General features: G+C 52.7%; 8 protein-coding genes across 8 annotated transcripts; 4 read left to right on the plus strand and 4 right to left on the minus strand.

The window, feature by feature from the left end:
- Nucleotides 1-254: 254 nt before the first annotated feature.
- On the plus strand, nt 255-4,230 carry G6M90_00g087220 (uncharacterized protein; the record flags this gene model as incomplete). The annotated part of the gene is made up of 4 exons (XM_014686910.1): nt 255-740; nt 812-907; nt 1,036-3,651; nt 3,724-4,230. The coding sequence occupies 4 exons, from the start codon at nt 255-257 to the stop codon at nt 4,228-4,230; spliced, it is 3,705 nt and encodes a 1,234-aa protein (XP_014542396.1).
- Nucleotides 4,231-5,073: 843 nt separating this feature from the next.
- AOS1 (DNA damage tolerance protein RHC31) lies at nt 5,074-6,789 on the minus strand (the record flags this gene model as incomplete). Its single annotated transcript, XM_014686909.1, has 2 exons — nt 5,074-6,419; nt 6,522-6,789. 2 exons carry the CDS (start codon nt 6,787-6,789, stop codon nt 5,074-5,076), a joined length of 1,614 nt encoding a protein of 537 aa, XP_014542395.1.
- A 1,908-nt stretch (nt 6,790-8,697) lies between these two features.
- On the plus strand, nt 8,698-10,400 carry G6M90_00g087240 (uncharacterized protein; the record flags this gene model as incomplete). The annotated part of the gene is made up of 2 exons (XM_014686908.1): nt 8,698-9,545; nt 9,614-10,400. The coding sequence occupies 2 exons, from the start codon at nt 8,698-8,700 to the stop codon at nt 10,398-10,400; spliced, it is 1,635 nt and encodes a 544-aa protein (XP_014542394.1).
- A 513-nt stretch (nt 10,401-10,913) lies between these two features.
- G6M90_00g087250 (uncharacterized protein) lies at nt 10,914-11,648 on the minus strand (the record flags this gene model as incomplete). Its single annotated transcript, XM_066131305.1, has 2 exons — nt 10,914-11,010; nt 11,065-11,648. 2 exons carry the CDS (start codon nt 11,646-11,648, stop codon nt 10,914-10,916), a joined length of 681 nt encoding a protein of 226 aa, XP_065987454.1.
- Nucleotides 11,649-12,789: 1,141 nt separating this feature from the next.
- G6M90_00g087260 (uncharacterized protein) lies at nt 12,790-13,698 on the minus strand (the record flags this gene model as incomplete). Its single annotated transcript, XM_014686906.1, has 2 exons — nt 12,790-13,283; nt 13,353-13,698. The coding sequence occupies 2 exons, from the start codon at nt 13,696-13,698 to the stop codon at nt 12,790-12,792; spliced, it is 840 nt and encodes a 279-aa protein (XP_014542392.1).
- A 4,196-nt stretch (nt 13,699-17,894) lies between these two features.
- G6M90_00g087270 (uncharacterized protein) lies at nt 17,895-18,825 on the plus strand (the record flags this gene model as incomplete). Its single annotated transcript, XM_014686905.1, has 2 exons — nt 17,895-17,905; nt 17,979-18,825. 2 exons carry the CDS (start codon nt 17,895-17,897, stop codon nt 18,823-18,825), a joined length of 858 nt encoding a protein of 285 aa, XP_014542391.1.
- Nucleotides 18,826-19,377: 552 nt separating this feature from the next.
- Nucleotides 19,378-20,202, minus strand: CAB5 (Dephospho-CoA kinase CAB5; the record flags this gene model as incomplete). The annotated part of the gene is made up of 1 exon (XM_014686904.1): nt 19,378-20,202. One exon carries the CDS (start codon nt 20,200-20,202, stop codon nt 19,378-19,380), a length of 825 nt encoding a protein of 274 aa, XP_014542390.1.
- A 2,752-nt stretch (nt 20,203-22,954) lies between these two features.
- On the plus strand, nt 22,955-24,195 carry G6M90_00g087290 (uncharacterized protein; the record flags this gene model as incomplete). The annotated part of the gene is made up of 2 exons (XM_014686903.1): nt 22,955-23,761; nt 23,824-24,195. The coding sequence occupies 2 exons, from the start codon at nt 22,955-22,957 to the stop codon at nt 24,193-24,195; spliced, it is 1,179 nt and encodes a 392-aa protein (XP_014542389.1).
- Nucleotides 24,196-24,487: the final 292 nt, after the last annotated feature.

The raw sequence follows: 24,487 nt of genomic DNA on the forward strand, positions 1-24,487 counted from the left end.
TCCGCATCCACATCCACATACACATACACTCACATACCTCGTCCACTCACACACACACACACACATACACCACACATCGCTCATGACCTCACCACCCGCATCCTCTTTTTTTTAAAAAAAAATAAAAAACTGGTTTCCCATACGCCCGTTTAATATCCCTCCGCATCATCGTCTCCTTCTCCTCCTGCCTCCTCTTTCTTCTGTCCCTGCCTCCCACTACCTCAAATACATGATCCGGCTCCGCTGCTTCCGCCATGGCAGCTGAGACTTCGTCGCCCGCGCGCGAGCCCGCCACATCAACCCGTGGCCGTGGCAGAGGCGGGCGAGGTGGCCGTGGTCGAGGTCGAGGAGGTGGCAGAGGCGCCTCAAATGCTGCCTTGTCAAAATCTACTACTGCCTCTCGTGGTCGAGGTGGCACGCGCAGGGGGAGAGTAAAGAACTTCTCCGACTCGCGTGTACAGGCCGCTTATGAGCGCCAGCGCGACCTCAAGGCTACCTATCAGGCTGTTGCTTTTGCCCTCAAGCCTGCCCTGCAGGAGCTTGCCGAGCGTAGTGTCGAAGAGATGCTGCAGAAGCCAGACTGTTACAAGCAGGCCGAGGAGTATCAGCCCATTATCCAGCAGCTCAAGGACAAGCTTGATAATAAGCTGTGCGCCTGTGACCGTCGTCTCGAGTGCGATCTCAACCTCGCCGAACACAGCTTCAATGCCGACAAATATGTTGCCGAACAAGAATTCAAGGTTCGTTTTCCCTCTTCAACAGCGTTTTCTATCCGTTTGGCGCGCTGGCCATGCTAACACGCACCTTGCAGAATGCTCTCAGTGACGTGCTGGAGCAATTTTACGAGAGCCAGGAGAATCGCTTGCGCATCCTCGCCGCCCTTCATTCCAAGGATCTACCTGTCGATGTAAGTTGTCATTCTATCAATTGTTTATTATATACATATACATTCAATGCCCCCCCTCGTTTTATTCAGTCATCTGCCTCCCCATATGCTACGTCAACATCATCGCTGACGCCACTCCCCCTCCTTAGGTTGAGGATGACCAATATGATTATCGCGTTATTAGTGACGCTGAGCTTGACAACGACTTTGGCATTTATGAATGCTACAAGAATGGCCACCTCGTTCCCTATCCCTCCCGTGTCGCTGGCACTGAAATGTGGAGAAAGGCCCGCGACCCCGAGGCCTCTGTTGCTACACCCAGAGAATCGTCAGCAGCTCCCACAAGAGGCAGAGGCCGTGGTCGTGGCGGCGCTGCCAGTGGCATTAAGCGCAGAGCTGTTGACCAGCCAGATGGCCAGTCAACACCCAAGAGATCGACTCGCAATGTTGATGATAGTCAACTGCTTGCTCCCGCACCCAATGCCCCAGCCCCCATGAAGGGTTTGCTCGCCTCGGCTGCCAATGTCGACAAGGATCCGGAAGGTACGCCGGGAGAAGAAGAATCTGTTCCCGCTTCACCGGAACCGCCCCTGCTCAATGGCAACGGGTCTTTTACTAGCCGTGCTCTCAGCAGGCAGCAGGCTCGAGAAAAGAGCCCACCGTTACCCAAGAATATTGGGGAGCCGGATGAGCACGGCGTGCGTACTTACAGCCAACGACCGTCAATGCGGGAGAAAGGCATTAACAGTCGAATTCTCGCACCCCACGTTGTTTGGTTTGAGGACTGGGAAATTGGGTTCAAAGACACGTCCAATGATTCCACAAAGGGCCACACTCGCGCCAAACGAGGCAAATATCTCGACACCCCCAACAGCAACGGAATTCACTTCGACCATTGGTGCAACGCATACGATTACTCCACCACGACTCCCGAGGACTTTGACCAGGAACTGGTTAAACGATACGGTGTACATCCGAAATATGGCATCTTTCTTCCCACGAGTACAAACGGCTTTGAGGAACCACAGCCTTACGTCATGCCAGGCAAGCCCGTGGTATACATCGCTAACCCATCTGGTCGGATATCACACGCCTCTAGGGGATTCCAATCAACAACGAATCAACGTCGATCGGAAGAGTTGCCGTTGAGGGAGAAGATGAGGGCCAATCTGCGTCGATTTTGCAAAATGGCCGAGGTCGACTCTGAGGACATTGACATTGCCGAGTTTGTTCGATCCAATGATTCACTTCGAGCCAAGTCTCTGGGGACAGCCGAAAAGGAGTTCAACTCACGACCTCAATTATCCGAGACGACATCCGAGGCAGATGAAGGCGAATCTACTCCGCCACAGGAACCCGAAAAAACCGACGATGGCGTCGCGGACCTGTCCGTGTTGGTTTACGCTTCAGCCTATGTCGCGGCTAAGGATGTCACCCGAGCCGCTCCGCCCACACCCAAGCCGGCACGTTACGATGCAATTCGCGACGTCTTCACCGACTCGAAGCCGGACCCTGCTCCCGCTCCCGCAAACACCGGTCTGGGTCTCAATCTTCTTGCAGAATTATGCGACTTTGAGTTACGCCCTCCCGGCTGGGACGGTCACGTGGAACGAACGTCGGGTGTTTCAGTCGCAGACTCGGATTTGCGGACCACGATAAAGCATGAGGAACCGCCTCCCATCTCCTCATTCTCTCATGCACCCATGAATCCAAGACTCAGCCAGGAACCGTCTGCACCGTACACACACAACCAGCAGTCAGACCGTGTGACGCTGCCCCCAGTCAAGTCTGTTCATGATCGTTCTGTTCATGATCGTTCAGCATATCCTATTCCCATACCACAAGGGGCCAGTCACAGAACAGACTACAAGCCCTCTGCTCCGGCTCCCCCGGCACCGCCTATTTCTGATTATGGAAGTTATTATCCGCCTCCAGGGGGCTCTTATCCACCCGGCCCTCGTGAACCCCACGTATCAAGTGGTCGACCTATAGAACCAGGCTATAATCCTCGTCGATTGAGTAGCTACGGATCCGAAACTAATCAACAGCCGGCGTACGGCAGCGCGTATTGGACTCAACAACCTTCCTCTGCTGGACTAGCAGGACCTCCACCGGTTCTCCCTCTAGCTGGTGTCTCTGCTCCTCCTCCGGCTCATCAAGGGTACTCGCTGCCTCCGCCTCCGCCGAGTTCGAGAATGCCTTTCTCCCAGTCTGTAGGTGCAGAACCTCTCCCGCCTTTGCGACCGCCGCGTCCGGAGGAATCGCCTTATGAGTCGAATACGCGTAGGGACACTCATAACTCTTACTATCCGCCTCCACGATCCTACCAAAGAGGATACCCCTTGCTGGAAGCCCATCAGCCTCTACTGTCCCTGCAGCCCATACATGGAGAGAGGATTCTTCCAAACCCACAACAGAGCAATGCTCCCTACATGGGTTCTCCTCCGCCGCCAGCGGGCTACGCGTCTCAGATCATGTCGCCGACATTCGCCAACGCCCAGGGGCTGCCGGGACCGCTGGGTCAAAGCCCACCGGGAACACCTCATGGTGGACCTCCCAGCTCGATACATCGACACAGATCGACGCCTTCCGGCTCTTCAGATGCGGGATCGAACAAATATCGCAAGCTACAACCGGCTCCGGTACCGGCTCACCGAGTATGGTCTAATAAGCCGGAGTTGAAAACGATCCCTTACGACCACAAGGAGACTGGCTCTTCAGCTGCGCTACCCAGTTCTGGTCCCACCCAGATCAGAGGGTGGAATGTGAATCAGCATCGCAAACGAAGCAAGCAGGACAAAGGAGACCTTTCTAACGACCGAGACGAATCCAGATAGGATCCGGGTCGTCCACAGGTGTCCAATGCTGCGTCAAATCAACCCAAGTATACATCTATTCGGTTCCTGACGCCGCAGGTGTTACGGAAGACATTACCAGCCCTGTGCCCTCGAAACGAGCCTGCACACCAGCCGCGACCTGAAGCCAAAATGGTGACGGCCCCGATGCCCGCCGACCCTGCTGAGCTGAAAAACGTGTCTATGTATGGCTTCGGCGCGATACCAAATCTAGAGGCGTCGGCGACTCCGGAAGAGCCTCTTAAACGTCGTCTCCGACCACGAAAAGAGAGAATCGAGTGCATAGAAGCACCCGATGCAGACGTCTTCATTGTTAATGTTAGACACAGAAGCAACGGCGGCCAGCGGTCGTCGTCCATCAAACTCAAACCAAAGCCACGAAGAACTCCTAACCGCGACCATAGATCGGTTAAGGCGAAACCTGGCTCCAAGTTTTTACCCATCGAGATACTTGACAGCGAAAAGAAGGCTGCCAGTTCTGATACATAATCTCGGTCAAAGGCTTTAGGCTCAAAAAGGCAAAAAGCCGCATCTTGACCCATGTACTATTTTATTAAACCAGCACACATTGCTGGTTTCTTTCGCATTCCATCTACAGCCATATGTTTCATTATTCTCGGCCACGATACCCTCCGTGTCTTTTCTAGTTCTTTTGAGGAAGAACAAAGGAGTACCTAATTCTACCGTTTTTTTTTTCAAATGCTCTTTGGTCTTGTGGCATACAACGGCGTGGGGTAATATTCTTTTTTTTCATCATTTTCTATGTTATTTATGCTTATAGTCATTCCTGCTCGTCGTTTTTATATCCTTTTATAGCCAACTTGTATAAATATATCTGTTGCGTATGCCTCGTCTACGGAGGTGGATGGGACTGCATAGGGTATAGGTGCATTGTCATGTGCGTTGATAGATGAGCCCCTGATAATGAACGAATAAAAGTTTTTTTTTTGACACATGATATATTCTTTCTCTGTTGGAGTGTGTGAATGCTGTGTGAATACGATGATGATGAATGTCGTGATGCCACCATGCCTTGTTGTCTATGCAATGTTTGCAAATGGGACTATCATACGAAAAGACATTCTTTCTGGTCACTCTAATAGAGCAAGAGGTGTTGCGTCTAGTTTTGTAAAGCGAACAAGTGCAGTCAAGTGTTGACACCATTAAGGCTAATCTACTTGCCGAAGCACGGTGCTATCCTTTTCATTAAGCCAGTTATTTATACAAGGTATTCATTCTTTCTCATTTCACCCCGCAGATGCATGCACCCATTTTTTTCCCCCCGAAACAAACAACATCATGATGAAATCTCCTCCTCCTATTATCCACGCCCTATGCAGAGGTGTTTTCTTTGGGAGCTTCGTTTGACGTCTGCTTTTCCATGTCCGGCGCGCCTTGGGTCTGTAGGGGTTGCGTGTGGGCGGCCTGTGCAGCATCAACAGGCTGCGTTTCTGCACTCACGGCGCCCATGCCATCCATCACAGGCCCGGCCACGTCGGCATTGGGCATCGGTACGGAGGCAGCGGGAAACGCAACGTCCCCCGCGCCAAACATGTGTATATCCCCGGGCACCATGGGGTTTGCGGCGGCGGACGCGGCATCGGCGTTGGGCACGGATAGCAGGCTTGCGCCGAGCTCGAGCTCCGGGTGCAGGGGGTACATGGGGGCCTCCATGGTGTTGCCGTCGAGGATGACCATGTTCTGGATCGGCTGCTGCGACTGGCCGAGCACGTTGATGACGTCCTGGGCCAGCTGGCCGCCGAGGATGGCCGTGACGGGCGCGATCTCGCTGCCCAGGTTCTGGAGGAAGCTGCGCAGGAACTCGGGCCGCAGCGTCTCGCTGGGCAGGCTGAGCGCCTTGTGCTTCTGGGTGGCGATCTGGGTGAAGAGTTTCAGGTCCTCCCTGTTGCTCGGGAGGCGGTTGCCCTGGAGCTGCTTGAATTCCCAGAGGGCGCGGAGGCAGGACAGCGCCGGCGTGACGGATTTCAAGCGCCGCTTGGAGGAGGTGTACTCGCGCGGGAGGACGGCCACGTCACTGGCGAGGAACCACGTCGAGTAGAGCTCGCGCTTGCTGACGGATTCGATGGTTTTGCCACCGTCCCGCTTGGTCTTGACGTCGGTGATGGAGCGGGTGCGCGATTCCTGCTTGGGCGTCGTGGAGACGTTGCCGGCCTCGCGGGAGATGATGTAGTCGTGCTCGATGAGGTCGCTGAAGATGAAGCCGTACATGCCATGCGTGCCGGCGGCGTAGAACGGCCGCCCGTTGATTCGCGTGGCCGTGTTGATGATGTTGAATGTGCCCGGGTCCAGGTCGGTTGCGATGACAACGTCGTAAGCAGCAAAGTAGCTGGGGCCCTTTGCCGTGACGCTTTCGGGGTCTACGTGTACCTGGACTCGGGGGTTGAGCTTGCGGAGTGCGTGACTGGCTGCCTCGGCGCGGTTCTGGCCGACGAGGCCCTCGCCGCCTTCGGAGAGGAAGAATTGGCAGCCTAGGTCGGCTTCCGTGACGGATGAGCCGTCGAGCAGGGTGATGGAGCCGACGCCTGCGAGGACGAGGTTCTTGGCGATTTCGTGGGCGAGGCCACGCATGGTTATGAGGAGGATGTGGGCGTTTTGAATCTTTTCCTGGGCAGCGATACCCCAGAGACGGATCTGTCTGTCATACAGGGCGATGTCATCTGTTCCCTTTGTTAGCAGATGTTTATTGTATTTGGTAGATTGGCAGCTGTTTTCTATAGAAAAATCAAGACGGAAGGACGAGAAGGGAGAATATCTCGTACCAGCAGACACTGTGTTTGTTGGCAGTTGCATCGGCAGGCCATTCGGCATCATCATGGGTAACATAAATGTCCCATCTGCCATGGGGACGCTGCCCAAGCTCGGATCTGGGATGAACGGCTGGCCGGCCATCAAAGCTGCCACGGCCTCGGGATTTGCCTGGCCCAGCATCTGATGGTCAAACACGGGCATGCCTCCGTTTGGTTCCATGTTTTGCAGCGCCCCAGCATCAGCATCTGCGCCGCTACCAGCGTGGTTCTGGTGCTCCATCTAGCCTTGCCTCGACGTGATGGATACGTGTGATGTAGAGTGTAGAGCCTTCTTGTCTATATGATATTTTCTCCTCTTCTTCTAAAGAGCAATGTAGTGAGTTATATATTGGAAAATAAAAAGGTGACATGTGCTATGCGCACAGCGATTATGATAGTTATTTGTGATGGTGCGTGAAGGATGAGTGAGAGCAAGGTGAGGATGAGATGACGTTGGGCTGAGATGTTTGGCACCACCAAGGTGCGCAGTGGAATATACAGCTGACTGCAGCGCCACAGATGCCGTGGATTGATGAACGTAGGCGAATTCAATTGCTGCTGGGCCTGCGCAAGCTGTCAACGGACACGCGGCGTTGCGAGCTCATTCATTTTGGAGACTGAAATGCGACGATTTGGCGGTTGAAACTTTGGACCCTGGCAACTCACGACACTTATTATGGCAGTGTTCTGGCAAGTGCAAAGTGCAAAGTCCGTCGTTTGGTTGGCTGTTGTGCTGACGTAAGAGGACTGGCTGTGATTGGCGGGTTCATGAGTCGTTTCTAACCTGCATGAGCTCGTTAATTTGTGCATGTATGTATGTAAGTAATTGGGCTTTGATGAGCATGGATACATATGCTTCATTGATCAAGTTGGGGGAACAAGACACAAATTGATGCATGGAGGATCTTGGCGATTCTCCAGACGTTCATTGGAGTCGGCCTCTCTTGGGCCCCGGCTACTTCTTCTCGCCGCTTCTCATCCTTGAGTACCAGACGCTTTGCTACTGCCCCTCGCCACGCACAAATGCACAGATGCACTACTGATGCACCACTGATGCACAAATGCATATCCATGTTCCATTGCGACGTCCTACGGTTTGTGCCTTGGTATGTACAAAGTCTGGTATGTAGATATCCTCGTTAGGGATCAAGGATTTGTCGTTTGGAGCCGATTGCAGAGCCAAGACTTGACTCATTTCTGCCCACAGACAATAAATTGATTGCGCCCTTTGTCCATTTCTGGCCCAGTCCATCCGTCCATTAATGATGCTCAGCCCGTGAAACAGCCGGGTGCCGCCTTAGCCAACTGAAGGCCAGCGGCCGACGCTCTGGCCTCTGTTCTTCTCTTCGTCTGCTCTTCTGTTCGTCTGCTCTTCTGTTCTCGTTTCGACGTTTGCGTGACGTCTCGTTCCTCGACCTTGCTTGGCCTGGCTGCTGGCTGCTCCCCCCTCTTACTATCAAGAAGCAGACTTTGAGCAGACTCAAGAGTCAAGACCAGCTTGACCCCAACTCTAGACCCCTCAACTCCACCGGTTGTTGCGACACGGACTTTCCGAAGTGGATTAACTCTGGTCCTGTACGGAGTATGACGGCTGATTTGATTGATGATCCCTGACAGACAAGTCGCTGTCCTTCTGGCCACACACTTCGGCCACCAGTTGACCACCTCTCACCTGACTTGGCCGCCTTTGGATCATCGTGGCTTCGTAACCAGACCTGGCCATATTGTTTCACGCCCCTTGCCTGCCTTGTCATTCCTGGCCTTGCATCGACATTTCGACTGAGACCAGGTCACCGGCCTTGTCCCGTACCGTTGCCTCATCCGTGGCCGTGGCCCATCATCTCCTTTGCATCGCTCTTCTCCGCCCGCGCCCGTTGTCGGATCCAAGAAAAGCCATTGACCACCAAGTAGCCGCGACGTCATTTATTATTAATTGATGGATGGTTGACCCTGGCGCCAGCTAGAGCACCATTAAGCACCACGGTCACCAGTTGACCACAATCCGCCCAGCCCGACCATTTTGATCTTTGGTACCGACTTGACCCGTCGACGGTTGGCCATCCCACTCGAGACCCGACGACGACGGCTTCAACATTCCGAACCACCACCACCACCACGAGCATCATAGCCCTGATAAAGCGCCCTCGCCATGGCCTCCAGATCGGGGGCCGGTTCTGGCGGACACCGTGCAAACCCAACCCCCCCTCGAGACTCCCAGGAAGACTTCCCGCCGCTTCCTCTTCCCCGCCTACCGTCGTTGCGGACGTTGAGTGGCGAGCGGGAACGATCTCGACCGGCTTCACCACCAAGTGCCGCCGTCAGCGCCAGTGCTACTGCCGCCACTGCCGGTCTCAACGGTCGACAGCCCGCCAGATACTGGTCGGCGGCGGCCAGGAGAGCCGAGCGCATCCGCAACCTTGACGACAGAGCCCCCAGCCTGGATGACTTGGAATCCAACTCCATGGACCAGTCGTGGTCCTCGACGTCCCGTCGCCAGCCAAGACTACGCCCTCTCGATACCGCTTCGCACCATCGACGACCCAACCTGGACGAGCTGGACCAGACTCTCGACGAGGCCAACTCGCAGCTTCGCACGCTTCTCGACATGACAAACCGTATCGATCTCATGCCGCCTTTTCTCCGGTCAACCCAGTCGCCGCCCACTATTCGTCCCCACGACTTTCCCGACGACAATGTCCGAAGCAAGCGTCGGAAAATCGATTCAAGCAGACTAGTGCCGAGCTTGAAGGGCTTCCGGTATGGCAAATACGGCCAGGTTGAACCGGGCCAGCTGCAAATGGAGATTGTAAGCTGCGACGGCGGCATGTTCTCCAACGAGTCGTCCTACGCCGCCGAGAACATCCTCAAGGACGACAGTTCGGTGTACTGCACCAAGGGCAATAGATGTAATATTGTGCTGCGACACCAAGGCGCAACCGTCTTCACCCTCGAAGAACTCGTAATCAAGGCTCCTGCTTCCATGAACTATTCCCATCCGTAAGGACATGCCCCTCCCCATCCTTCCATTGCGCGGTTGCCTTGGCATTTACTGACACATCAGTTAGGGTACGCGAAGGCATGGTCTTCATCTCCATGAACCAAGACGAAATCCTAAGCCGCACAGCCCAATACCAAATCCAATACGTCTCCTCCAACCGCATCACCTACGACGACCCAACGCCCCGACACATCGTCTCCATCCGCCACCACAACGACGGCACAACCTCCACCCGCGTTCGTCGCTCCCTCTATCCCTCCCACTCTTACTCCCACGACCACGATGAGGACGACCACCGCACCCCCGAAATGCCCCAGGAGTTTTCCACAAACCAGCCCGACTTCCGCATTACCACCGAATGCACCTCGGACGAAGAAGACTACTCCATGCCTCATATCCTCCGCCGCACACCCAACCGCATCGGCTTCTTGCCCTTTGAAACAGAAACCTCTGATTCCGAAGACGGCCCCTTTACGGATGACTTTACCGAATCCTTCCACCGCCAAATCCACCCCCCGTCGGGGTCCTCGACATCGCATCCGTCCCGCCCGACCCACTCTCACAACGAACGTCTCTCCGTCTCTTTGGCAGAAGCATGGGACGCCCACGCCTCGGCTACGCAAGAAGCCATTCGCGCGGTAGGCGGCGAACTGCTCGTCCCCCACGCCAAATTCTTCATCGAGAAGAAGAAGTCCAAGTGCACCATCCGGTTCGACCCCCCTGTTTCGGGACGCTTCATCCTCCTCAAGATGTGGAGCTCGCACCATGACGTGGCGAGCAACATTGATATTCAGAGCGTCATGGCAAAGGGGTACGCTGGACCGCGGTACTTTCCGTCGGTGGAGCTGAGTTAACAACATTGGCCGTGACCATGACGAAGAAACGGCTACCGGTGGGCTGGACGCCTTTGGGGAATTCTTTTTGACTTATATATTTTTCGCCTTTTGACCTTGGGAGCATTTGAAAATATGGGTTCTTATAGATGAGACTTATGAGCGGATATGGCGTTTGAGCTTCTGGCATTGAATGATTGTGTATTTGGGTACATTATAAAATTCTGCGACGAACCGGCCTGGTAGACTCGTCTGTTTGCAGGCAAGGACATGGGGCAGGTATATATGTACATGTTGTGTGGGCTGCATGTGGGAAATACACACATCTTATGAGCTTGACCACGTTTAACACCGTGCCGTAATCTATTGATGATGACTGTTACCAAGGATACAGACCAAGAGCTATGAAACAAAGTAGTGAACCATCATTGCCAATCCACCAAAGCTACGTCTCCAAACACTGCATATTGACCCAGTTCACAAAAGGGCCCCTCTCCGAAGCAAGACAAGACAAATATTTTGCCGTCTTTACAGTCAGACAGAACCATGACCTGCACGATGCACACCAACCAAAACGCTCGTTGGCGGCGCCAGGGCGACTGCCAATCCACAAATAACAGCACCAAACATGCTGTGAGAAGGCATTAGCATCGAAACCAGCTTGTACTCAGACAGTTCCACTAACATGTTGATATGTACCATTGCAATGGCGAAAGCCGTCCCGGAAACGTGCGTTAGCGTCGAGAGAATGAATGCACCGCCCATTTCTACAAACCGAAAGGAGGATGTATTTCCGTTTCCGAAGTCCCCTGGGGTGACCTCAAAGTGAGGATACCGATTCCCTCTGGTATCGACCAGGTCTCCGAAGCTAAAAAGTTCTTCTTCGTCGCCGTGGTAAATGTAGTGTGAGCTTGACCAGCCAACGACAACGATTGGCACCAGAAGTATCAAGGTGAAAAAGACGCCACGAAACACATACAGCGGATCCAGACGAGCCCTCATTGTGCGCAAAAGACCATGAGTGAACATCAGAATTGCCACGAAACTAGAGGTCAGGCCGGCAGCCGCCTGAAAGGGGTAAATGGCCCAGGCGGAGATTCCGCAGGAAATGCGTTGAATGCTGCAACGTCCACCACGTGCCTGGCCCTCGGCCTTCTTCCACGCGACCAACGATCCCACGAAGAGGACAAAGTTTGCTAGGCTGTACATTGCGAGGAGAATAAGGAGTGAGTGTGTGGTTGAGCCCCCCTTGCCTGACGGCGAAGACATTCTGGGGGTTGGGCGGTAGAATGGATGGGGGGCCAAGAACAAGAGAACAAAGGTTCCCGGGAAGCGGCCGATCACGATGGGGGAATGAATGGTGTATTGATGCTGTAGCTAATGCAGCCTAAAAATTCGAGATGTGGTCAAGTAGCGGGGGTTGCTGTCGAAGAAGATGAGAGGGCGGGAAAAAGAAGAAGAAAGAGAGGAAACCTTGATTCAAAAGTTACGACGGAATTTGGTTTTGTAAATAGCTTTGTGAGTCGTGGTTCCTTCTGGTAACTCGCCATCTGGACATGGTTGGAAGGAGCCATATAGATACGGAAGGGGCACACCTTATCCTCGTCCTTCAAGTATAAAGTTTGGTACAGATATTAGCACCCCCTCATTACTTGATTCGATTTTGCATTTCGGAAAGTGATATCATCGTAGCAATGTACATTCCTGCTACAACAGCTTCGTCACGGGCAGATGGCAAGGTGTGGATAACCAGCACTGGCCTGCGTGTAAGTCGAACCTGACCAACACCGCCCCTGCTGGGTTCCCTGTCCTGCCAAGAAAATGAGCCACTTGCTCAAAACGGCAATATCAAAAGCAAAGTCTTGGCATTTTCCCCATCACCGTCCCGAAGGACATCAACGCGGAGAACCACGGGCATGGTTTGGTATCACGCTTATAATGTTCGTCTTGATCTAATCTGTGGAAGAACTTATTTGCCTGCAAAGAAGTACGCATCAATGTACCGTCGTATTATAATATAGAGCGCGATAGCCAGGTACCTGATCTGGTCAAGTACTTTTGGCCTCCCCCTCTATTCGATAAAGAAATAGAGTTGCATACCCTTCTACTTGAACAGCTTGGTATAGATTTCTATCAAAATTATGTATAACCTGTTTTAAAGGTCTTTACTTGAACTGCGTTGTTAATGAAGTAATTCCGGCATCATATGTTTAAATTAGCTCTGAAAAATGACCTACAGGATGACTTCCAAGTATTTCGCGTTCGTCATGGTATCTAAGGGTTCTCTGCTGCGCCTTCACCCGGTGAATACAGCTCCCACTCTGAGACACTAATTGCTAAAAAACAAAACTGAAGCTTATGTATTCTAGCTGTAAACATTATTTATTTACAAAGAAGCCCTAGAGGCCCTCTACATCATCGCAGCAACGCCGGCAACCAGCGCTCCAGCATGCCAAATATTGAAACTACCCGTCGCGGCGGCGGCGGCGCCCCTGCTCGCCGATGTCGTGGCAGTCGAGTCGGCTCCAACAGTAGCCGTGGTCACTAGCGTCGTAGTAGCAGTGGTGGTGAATGTCTGTCCATTGCTCGTCCAAATAGAGGTGTACGGCTTGGTGGTGTAAGCCCAAGTCGTCTGTTCAGGGGCCGGGCCGCCAGCGAAAACGGTAGTCGTCGCAGTGGTGGTGAATGTCTGGCCGTTGCTCGTCCAGGTGGATGTGTACGGCTTCGTAGTAACAGCCGTGGTCTGGGTAGCAGAGGTTGAATCAGACTGGGAGCCGCCGTTGCTCAAGACGCCGCCGACAGGGCCGCCAGGGGGAGAAGTGCTATTGGAAGCCTTCACTGCAAGCGCAGAGAAAGCCTCAAATGTGTTGCCCGTCTGGGGGGCATTGACAGCGCCAATCATGCCTAGAACAAAATTAGCCTGACTGCTGAAAAACTTCAGGGCTGGTCAACAGGCTTATGCAAGAGACGTACCCTTTTGGCAGTGGTTAGCCTGGCCACAGTAGAACCAGATGGGCTTCGTGTCCTTGACCTCAATGGTGAAGGTGGTTTTGGAGGGAGACTCGGTAGTAGGCACGAAGCCGGAGAAGAAGCCTCCTTCGAGGGGGTGGCAGGGATCATTGAAGGACGACTGAGTGACGGTGTGGTTTTTGGGGAAGTAGTGAAACTCGATCTTGGTGCCGACGGTGGCTTCAAAGTTGGACGGGTTGTATAGGAGTTTGCCGTCTGCGCCGACTTCTACTTTGACGGTTTTTGCCTCCTGGCCGGCGATGGGGGAAGCTGCCAACGCGAGGCCGATGATGGGCGAAGAGAACCGCATGTTGATAACAATATTGGACGGGAAGTGTGTGAGAAGGAGGTATATGGGTAGGTCTGGGCGGCTTTTTCTTGGTCGTGATTGAGAACAACAGAAGAAAGAAAGAACAGAGGGTATTTCAGTTCTTTATATGCCAACCCTGACATCTATCTATATCAACAGAGCTCAAAGCCACTTCACCCCGTGATGTTGAGCTTGCTTGCGTAGATTTGTCTGGGCAAACGCCACCACCGCGACACCCGGCTCCAAACATCAACCACGTCTGTCAGCCCAACCAGGCACTTGAACTCTTCTATTTGCAGCTATTCCGGAAGACGGCATTGCCGCCACCAGTTGAATGTGGATACAAGTCTGGTTGCTCGCCGGGTCAGCAAGCAAGTGTTTATTCGGCTCAGCCACCGGTTGTTGAGCTTCCGGACGACAGACCAACACGGCCTGGCCTGGCCGCAATCAGAGCGTCATTAAACAACAGGAGCATGACCGGCAAAAGTTTCCCCAGGTGGGCCGGAAGACATTTATCCGTAAATTGTTTGGATTGTGAGAAGCCAGGTCTCTGACAAACGAGGCGTGGATTCTGCATACGCCAACCGACACCACGCCCAAGAGGAAACACCCGAAACCGCCTTTCGCTCCAAGGAAACCAATCGATAATTTCTACTAGGATGAGGCGCCGTGTCGGAAAAAGAGACAGTTCGAGAATGCGCGTTATTGACCAGGGCAAATTTACCCCTGATGTGGGTGGCGCTGCGCCTCTCGGCACAGTCACCAGCCGCGCCATGAAATGATGCCAGGAGGACGGAGCTTGAGAGGCGGCAAATTAGGCGCGGAGAACAAGGGCGATTCTAGAAAATGACAATACAGCCTTGTTCGTTATTGTCTGTCACATTCGGGCGCTATAGATCGGCGCAGGGGCCGCTCGTCCCGACTTGGGCGTGACAACAATCTTCAAATGTTGCGATGAACTGACGGCGGGAGGATTAGAAAAAAGTATCGTGAGAAGATGGACGAGGAGTTTTCATTGTGCGTCTTTTCTAGAGGTGCTTCGTAAAAAAGGATCACAGTTCACGAGCTGGGAATGGCGTCAAGCGTCACGGCAGCACCCCTGGGCCCGGGAGACACCTCATTTCTTCCATTTGGATACCAGATATCGTGGAGTCTTGGATAAGTTCAGTCTAGGCCAAGCCAGTCAGCGCCGTCATCCATCCGTATGGACAGCCCCTGCTTGCTATAAGGCTGAGGGACCAGCGTTGCCAGTCTGCACCCGTCGCCGTGGGACCGCCAGTTTCAGACCCGGTAACGGCTGTTATTTATAGACGAGAAAATCTCCACCGCATGATTTTATTGGCCACTGATTTTGTGGCGGTGGTATATCAGGGACGTGGGTGGATGTTGTTGGTTGGACAGACTGGGAGGTTTGCGTACTTCTCATGTAGACCAAGAAAGAAAAAAACAGTAATCTCCATGGCCCTTGCATATCTAGCATCGCGCGTCGCCTTAGTTCTTTTCTTTTCTTTTCTTATCGTTATGCCTCGTTCTCGTTTTCGTTCCCAGTGCTTGGGGTGGCAACGGTGACAACCCGCATCCATCTGAGCTTGTTGATCCAACTGTTCTTGCCGGTACACAACTGATGAGAAACCTTGGGTTCGCGAGGACCGGAGCTATGTATTATTGCTTTGGATCAAATGTGAATAGATTTATCTACTCCCTCTTTTCTACCCTTGTATACTGGGAACCGTTTTTGGCTTTGCAAACTGCAATCGTATGTCGTTCGTCACTGTGCCAGTAGTATCGGCTATGCCTATATCGCCCACCGATTTGGTCTCGAGGAAAAAGAGCTCTCTGCCATGTCCGGTCCTATCTCCATAGTTGCTGCAGAGAATGATCCTGAATTTATCGTAGAGGAGAACTACACGGCGGAGGATATCCTGCGCAAGTCAAATAGGCCCTTCCAGATCAATGGCTTCTCAGGCGTGGATCATGGGTTTGCACTCTGCAGAAATCCTATGAAACAGCTCACATAGCCCAGCATTTGGGCATCCCGATGCGGTTGCTTTGCAGTTAACAGCTCATTCTTTTTACATCGAGGTGTCCTTGTAGATGACGGGACCCCAGAGTTCTTTCGAGTGTTAATGCTGGGTAGCAATTACTGGATAAAGTCAAAAGGACCATAACAGTAGTGGTCACCTCTTTAAGACTCTGTATCGTTTCGTCCGCTTTCGCGCTTTCCAAAACACTTCTCTTCGATTTTTCCATCTTGTTGTCGACAGATACCTCCATGGCATCTCTCTTCACTTCACCCAGGAACTTGACGCTTGTTCTCAGAGGCCTCTTGTCCAAATACCTCCTTACCTCCGAGTGATCGCCCAGCCATATAATTTGCACCCTCACATGGCTTCCGTGTGAGAAATCTGGTAGGTGTGCTCCAACGGTGCTGTAGCAGCCTGGCTCCAATCGACGGCATCAGTCAGTTTATACTAGTCGTCGAATAAGAGGTTTCTATAGTAAAAGTTAAAGTGGTAAAGGGGAAAAGGTCTATAAACCCTGTCCTTAATAATAATATGCGAGATAGCTGTCTTTAAAACTCAGCAGGCGGCCCTCCGCTTGGCATTATGGGCATGTTTTTTAAGAGCCTGCTGGTTTTAGTCTTGTCTGAAGTCGTAGAATCACTCTAGAGATATCTGGGTGCGTGGCGTGGCCAATGGTTTAGTATTCCACTCGTATGGGATGATTTGTGGTGGCTTATCGTAGGTTTTACCGCACTATATTCGCCCAGGCTTGTTAAGGTCAGGTTATGTAACTGGAACAAGACGTTTGATAATTGGCGTACGATATGTGATCTGTATTCAGGCAGCACTTTGCTCGCAATGGTTGAGCTGAGGATACGACCAATCGACATTGTCGGAGAAGGCGACTCGTTAAACAAGGTTGTTCGTCCCTGTGTATAACAAGCCTTGTGTCGATGGAGCAAAGTGATTTCCCGATCTAGACCTTTATCTTGAGCCTTGCCAGCAAGAAGGGCCACCTCTTGAAGATATGCAAAGTTGGCCGTGGCCAAGATGGTGAGAATTTGGTCATAAATGTGTCTCGACGAGATCAGGAGGGAAGAGTGTTACACGGAAAAGGCCCAACAGATCGTGAAGCCCAACAAAGGGGCTTCACGCCGATGTAGGACTTGTTGGTTACACGGCTAGAACACGTGCCCGGGCAAGGACCCTAGGCCCGGGCGTTCCTTTTATGTATATAAAGCAGTCACCCTTTCTCTTCCTTCCTCTTAGCAACTCAGGACCTTTGACATCCTACGAGATTATTATTGAATTGAGCCCCTTATCGCTCCAAGCCCTCTTTCCGAGCCCTTGTCACAAAGAGAGTCAGCCTAGACATCATGGAACAAAGAATACGCCTCGCCAAGAAGACTGTGGGTTGTAAGTTGATGCAACCTTTCCAAGTCTGCCCTGGTGGTGAACGTTGATAGATGTAAAATCTAAGCCACTATCTTGGTCCCGCCGCCTCAACCTTGAACCGACTCCATCTCCATCACATGGCCGAGATTGTGCCTGAAAAATGTTGGCTCCTCATGAAAAAACTCTCCGCCTTGCCGTACTTGGATTCGCAAAACATACAAGTCAGGACAGAATATCGGGATGCTAGTGACTAGACTCGATACATATCTATCTAGAGAAACGAGGCGACCCCAAAATCCTGCGCTCTGGTTCTCTTCGTCATCAGCCATAGACAAATCTACGCAGCGACATGCCTAGAAGCAGCCAATTTCTCCTGGCAACTATTCATATAGTTCAGTGCCCTCGAGGTCATCTCGTGGAGGATAGGACAACAAGCGTTAGCATGCCAAACGGTGTCTTCCCGCTCTTCAGCTGTGAAGATGAATCACTGAATTGCTCGGGGCCCGGTCAATTCACATGAATCGTATGCTCTACGTACCCGAATAGTAAACCGTTTGCACAAATGACAAACGGGTCTTGCTAAAAGCTCTACTCCGCCCCCCGTATGCGTATGCTCGCGTTTGTCACCGAGGACGACCCCAGATATTTGCAAACGCGGAAGAATTAAACCTTTTTCACAATATTTAAATCATCCCGAGTCTCACATTGAATCCCGTCTATACGTTCCCAGTCGTTTGATACCCCCGGGACCAATATGCACACCACATCAGAGAACCTCAAAGAGACAGAAGATTAGCAATGTATTCAGCGTACGTAACTCTTCTGTCTCTGAATGAGACTTTTAGAACCTGCTCGTGTGTCTGACTAATAATAATACGATAGAATTGCTAGTTCCAAGCCTTATCGGTTCATTATTGGCCCTCAGAGGCGCAAGTTCACGATTCATTCTGCAATCGTGGCCAGACAATCTGACTATCTCGACAAACTAGTCAATGGTGATTTCAAAGAAGGAAATGAAAAGACAGTGCACTGGGAGAATGTGGATGAAGAGACTTTCGTGTGCTTCTGGCAATATGCCTACACGGGCTCCTATGATATTCCTAGGGAGGAGCCCAAAACAACACAATCAGTACCGGAGGAGGGAGCTGAAGATGGGGACGAGATGGAAAGCTCTGGATATGCAAGTGAAAATCCCGACGATACCGTCAAATATTGGCCACACGAAGAAGGGAGGGATGAAAGTGCCTGGCCTGAAGATAGTCTCACGAATTATGCAGCAGAAGAACGCCCCAAGGAGCCATCAAACCGAGGACAATTGTGGAAACTATTCACTACGCTCCAGTCCACCGGCGGGAACGAGGACGAGGTCGAACCTGAACAGGGGAATGAGGGATGCGACGTCGACGCTGGCGATTTACTCTGTCACGCACGAATATACGTTTTTGCCGACTGCTACGGTATTTTCGATCTAATGGACCTGTCTTACAATTCCATTCATCGTATTCTATGCAACCTTGACCTGCGCACCAAGACCTTGGCCGATATTATAACCTTGGTGCATTACTGTTACGAAACGCCGGCACCCCCCGACTTGAAGGAGCTTGTTGTGCTTTATTCTGCGTGCAATATTGAATTACTTTGGGTTGATGAGCAGTTCCAGCATATAATCGAGACCCATGGCGATCTATCACGGGCTGTTATTGCCTCATTACTTGGCCGCCTTACCTAGATGGCCTCATGCGGCTGCCATCAGTGGCCGACTATGAGACTATAAGACTCTGGGGTCTGAAACTTGGCTAGACTATCATGTAGTTAGTTAGGTTAACTTGAAGAATAAAAGAGGAGATTTGTGAGTTTCGGCATAATGTCTAGGAATTGGGACTCAAAAAGTAATAGATAGTAATGTCTGAAGCTTAGACCTGGCTTCCAATAGCAAGTCCAAACGACTCTTGATATTGGCCAATAAGGCCCAACTATCTTTTGTAAGCAAAGGATTGATACTTTGCTTTCCATTCGCGGCAAACTCGGGGCCAAGGATGCAACTCCCCGTTCTTTGATGCTTGGCAAACCGCAATGGTGGGTATAAACATCGCAAGAGTAGCTGCATTATTTGTTAATATATATGGCAAACCATTAACCATGGTATTCTTTATACAAGACTGCTGCCTTTGAACCTCGTCCTCGTAGCTTCCCTATACGTCGACTACATTCTCGCGGCCAATCGTCCCCTTTGTGACACAATCCCCTCACATCACCAGACATCCCGATGAGTATATTTCACTCACAACTTGGCCTTTGCTTCCCTCTGTGATTCCTCCCATTGCCGATTTATCCTTACGTTCCCCCATATCCTCCACGCAGCCGCAGCCAAAGCCAACGGAGGACAGCCCAGCAACACCCACGACCACCACTCCGGGCTGCTCTCCCTGACCTTCTCCATGGCCTCGCCCAGCTTGGCCTCCAGCTCGTCCCTGGAGCCGTCATTCCACAAAACCACGCCGTTCCCCTGCCCTCGCTCAACGCACCTCCGCGCCTTGACCCTCACGTCCGCCTGGCTGCGCACCCGGTTCTCCGCGTCCTCCCTGCTCAGGTGGGCGTCCCTCTCCATGAGCCGCCTCATCTGGATCTCGGGATCCGACACGGCCACCACCACCGTCACCCCGCAGAAGCGGTCCAGCCCGCTCTCAAACAGGAGCGGGATGTCGAGCACCACCGCCCAGTGGCCGCGGAGATAGCACCCCAGGACCGTTTTGAACATTTCCCTGCGCACGGCCGGGTGCACGATGCCGTTGAGCACCGCGCGGTCCCTCTGCAGCTGCTCGCTGTCGCCAAAGACGCGCTTCCCGAGGGCGGGACGGTTGAGCGGGCGCCCCTTGCCGTCGGGGCCGTTTTCCGGCATCGAGTCCGACGGCTCGACCAGGAGATCCGGCGTCGTCGGGCCAAAGTATTTGACGATGGCGTTGTAGCCGCTTGTGCCGGGCTCGACCACCTTGCGGGCGAGGACGTCGGCGTCCACAATGGGCAGCTCATAGGGCGCAGATTTGAGGAGCGACGAGATGGTTGATTTGCCCGTTGCAATGGAGCCTGTTAGTCCGATGAGCAGCATTTTTTCTTCCTTTTTCCCCCCTGGTATACGGCACGGGGGACCACTTGGGGGCGGTGGTGTGTGAATATGTGAAGCTGTGCTGATTGATGCAGGATGCGTCGGCACCGAGGAAGCAGCTGTGAGGTTGGCAGGGCCGAGCTGTCGATTGCCTCCAGTCCTCCGAGGTTAGAGAGAGCTTCAATGTTACACAGGTGTCGGGAACTAAGAACATGGAATCCAATAGTTGGTGTCTGGTTCTGGTGCATCTGGGTTCCATGTCGATGTTATGCAACCCCCAGTGCCCTGCCGCTAGCGCCACTGGGCTGTTAGTTGGTGCGGGGTTTGGGTGAAGCTCCAGCTCTAGTCCAGCACGAGAAGAAGCCGGGCTGCCGACTGGGAAGGAACCAGACATGCAAATTGCCGACATGGAGCTGTATTACGCCACCAAGTGATTGAGCGCTGGACATGTCTCCATGTTTTTCGCATGGCAATAATATGTCCTCCGTACTTGGTATTGCATAAATACGTCGTAGAGCACTGCATGGGAAAGCCCCACGTCACACAAATCATCAGACACTTTGCCGATTATGCGGTCATCCGTGTTGTTTCGCAGGCTCATTCCATAATGACAGCAGCGTCGCATGATGCCGCTTCAACGCACGCCACAAAGTACAGCGCGTGACACGACAGCTGGATCGAGTACTACTACAACTAGAATACGTAGTTTGAAAGTGTAGAAAACGGACCCGCCTGGCAAGTTTCCTGAGTAAATCAATGACGGCCCCGCGCCGTTGAAGTATGGATGGATGGACGGGACAGTCCCACGAATCTTGCTGATCTCGGGCTGGCCAGCGCCACAGATCGAGGGATGGATGGCCTGTTGCCTGCGCCTCGGTTAAGGGTCGTCACAAGCACGGCATTCCTGGCCGCTCTGGTGGCCGTCCAGTATGAACAGTCCCGGGCAGTCGACGTCGATCTGACGCAAATACACCATTACTGGAGTGTCGGAGGGGTCGCCAGCCTGGGCGTTTCTCGACATCTGGCCGGGAGTCGAGTATTGCGCCTCGTCAACGGTTGAATCAAAGGGTCCGGTGCGAGGGGTAAGAGGGCGGGATAAGAGGACGGGAGGGAAGGGGCTGCGGAGGGATCCTGCGGCAGCCGTCCAGTGAAGGTGTGGGGATTTGTCAGTGGTTCCTTCCTCGAATGTCGAAACATCAAAATGTCAAGTTGCTTTGTTGACTGCCAGGTACTTAGACGTAGGTACAGTACCTACCGAAGTTCACTCTAAAGGATGGAGAATGACTCAACGGAGTTTGCATTCCAAGTGCTGCCCTATTAAATCGTGGCGTCTCCGCAATGCCCCGGCTGGCTTTCGCTGCGTCCCCAAGTCCCCTAAGCTCCTTGGCGCAGATGTTGACCGGGATCCATGTCCAAATAACAAAGTAGTCTGGTACTTTACAATGATCATTCCATACTTAAGTACATACCTAGGTAGTCTAGGCAGAAAGATTTGCAATATTAAGCTTCACTCTGCGCGCAACTGCTGCGTATCAGGTTGACCGTACAGTAGACTGCTGGCTTCGTATTAAGCCGGCAGAACAGGCGTCAGATGCGAGCGAGGTCAGGCTTCAAATGTTGGATGCGCCACATGGAGGACCTGCTCAAGTACTGCGTAACTACTTAAGTACGGAGTACTAGTAGTAGTCTGGTACCTCAATTATAACCGAGCACGCATGGACAGTCAAACGCTGCCAGGGATGCGCGTCAAATGTGTCTGGCGCACAGATGCTAGACAGATTTTGATGCGGGGGGTTGCAGTAGGTCAGTTACATTGGCGCCACTGCAAACATGTGAAAGCCCCGACCAGGACTCTTCAAGACCAGTTGACGCTGGACTCTTGTCTCGAGAGTCGACGCCTTCGACGCCCTCAACTTGACGCGGCGGCCGACGGGGTGGTCGACGCCCGCCACAGGCGAATATTGATGCAGACTTACGGGCGAATCACGGGCCAGGCCACGTTGGTGCCGTCGATGCGCTGCCTTTGAGTGCCGCTTCTGTGCCTGACTGCACATCAATTGTCTACAGCGGTACGGGTGCCCCCAGGCGCCGCCCACCGCCCACAACCTCATGATCCCACATGCACCCTGAAGCGCCCCACCACCCCAACGCATGTCGCCCCATAAAGAAGACGGAAACATCCTCCTTCCATCCTCCCACCAAGAATCGTTCCCCATCGTGTGTTGCTGCAGCCCCGGCTGTTCTTTTAAACGCTCCCTTGTTCCTAGTCCTCCTAAAATGCTCTATCCTCGGTTTTAATCTTGGTGTATTGGTATAGTTTTCAGCATATTAGCGACAGGCCAAATTACAACTGCTCCCTCGACTTAAATCGCCCTTCTGAGCCCGAAACAACCCTCGCCGAGAGAAAAAGGAGAGACACCAGTTGACAGCTTGTTGGCTCGCCCGGCCTTCGTTCCGGCTAAGCTCTGTTTTCAACTGGGCCATCTTCAGTGAAAGTCTTGCAGTGGTCACATTGTGCAACTCGCGCCGCCGCAGACCCTGCGCTGACCTGCATATACTTAATGCTGGCTAGCCAGTCTCGCATACTTCCTTGAGACAAGCAGCTTGGGGCACTTCGACCTCTTCGCCGCCGACGGTCGAACATCGTCCATCTTCCCGCTCTCACCTTGCAGTCCACACCTATTAGTTTGCCATTCTGCGCAGTGCCTTGAAATTGGAAGCGGTTTTCAATTGGGCTTCCGAGTATCAAATAGCCATGAGCGACGACGAGCCCCAGCTTGTGCGACCGATTCCCCGTCGACCATTCAACCTAAATTTCACGAGTGCGACACCCCCCGACGATGACCTTGCGGATCACGATGAGCCTTCTCAGGATAGCTTTGGTTCCGGCCTTGACTTTTCAAGCTCGAGATTCTTGCACCCAAGCTTTGACCGGTCCGAATCTACAGCATCGCTCAGCCGCCCGCAGTCCCTCCTGAATTTGACTTCATCGACCTTGATGGGAATATATTCAGAGGCAGCGTCCAACACTAGAGATCGCCTCTTCAATGGTTACGATGAGTCAGATACGCCATGGGGGACTGGTGCACGTACTCCTATCAGACGTCCCAGCATCGACGAAGCGACTTACGAGCTGATGCGCGACCGCTCCCACGTTCCCAGGCGAATATCTTCTTTTGGGCCCTATGCGCAGGTTGAACAGGCTGTATCGCATTCCGCTCTTGGCTCCGTTACGTCCCTCACACTTCGTGGCACGCTGTTGTTTGTACTCGGCTTGGGCTACGGCGCCCTCGTCACGCGTCTCCACAACGAGCAGAACCAATTGCCCCCGATGCCTGACGACAGCATTCTAAAACCCGGAAATAATTGGAAATACCTCACCTTCTGGGGTGTAGCTGGCATTGGATTGGGCTCCTTACTGCCATGGTTCGACAAGCTGTGGGAGGACACCTTTGGCAACGAAGGCGACGACAGTGTTGTTGACAAAGGAGCTAGCCCGGGCACGGACTGGGCTTTAGTAATGCGAGCTATTGGCGCATTTGTTGGCATCATTTTTGCCATTGTGAGTCCAAAATCCGACATCGGCTTCTCGTTCTGAAAATGAGTACTGACAAATCCTTCCAGCGCAAGCTAGCATGGGTATCTACCCTTCAAGTGTCAGCGACACTGGCATTGGTCAACCCCCTTTTATGGTGGCTCATAGATCGCAGTAAGCCTGGATTCGTGCTGTCTGCTGCAGTTGGCTTGACCGGCTCGATTCTCCTTCTCGGTGTTGATCCTGAGATAATGCCTGCGCCATCAGGATTGCCTAGCCGTAATTCTTCAAATCCTTTTAACAGCGACCCCCTTGCATTGGGTGGCTTAGCCACGCAAGAAACGGTTGAAACGGGGGTGTGGATGCTCAGCGTGCTATTCTGCAGCTGCCTCTGCTTTGGCAATATTGGTCGCAGGCTGACGTGGAACAGATCGAGCGGAAGATGGGGCGGAATCCGATAGGCCACATGGCGACCAGGCCCATGGGGGATATTAATGTTGCCTTTTTTTTTGTGTATTGTATCAGTTAATTGTGTCTTTAAGTTCATGATACCCGCATGGCTTGGTTATAAGAGAACCATGAGGAATATAGGAGCAGCCAGGCTATCAAAGCGAATATCCGACCAATATCACGATCTTTGTGATTTATTGGATTGTATGCATGTATACGATGTATCGGTGCTCTGCAGACTACGCCGGACTCGAATCAGTGATAAGCCCTCACTTCTTCTTGAGCAACCAGACAAATAGTCCC

Source organism: Metarhizium brunneum, chromosome 5 (assembly GCF_013426205.1).
Source record: "Metarhizium brunneum chromosome 5, complete sequence".
NCBI classification, from domain to species: Eukaryota; Fungi; Ascomycota; class Sordariomycetes; order Hypocreales; family Clavicipitaceae; genus Metarhizium; species Metarhizium brunneum.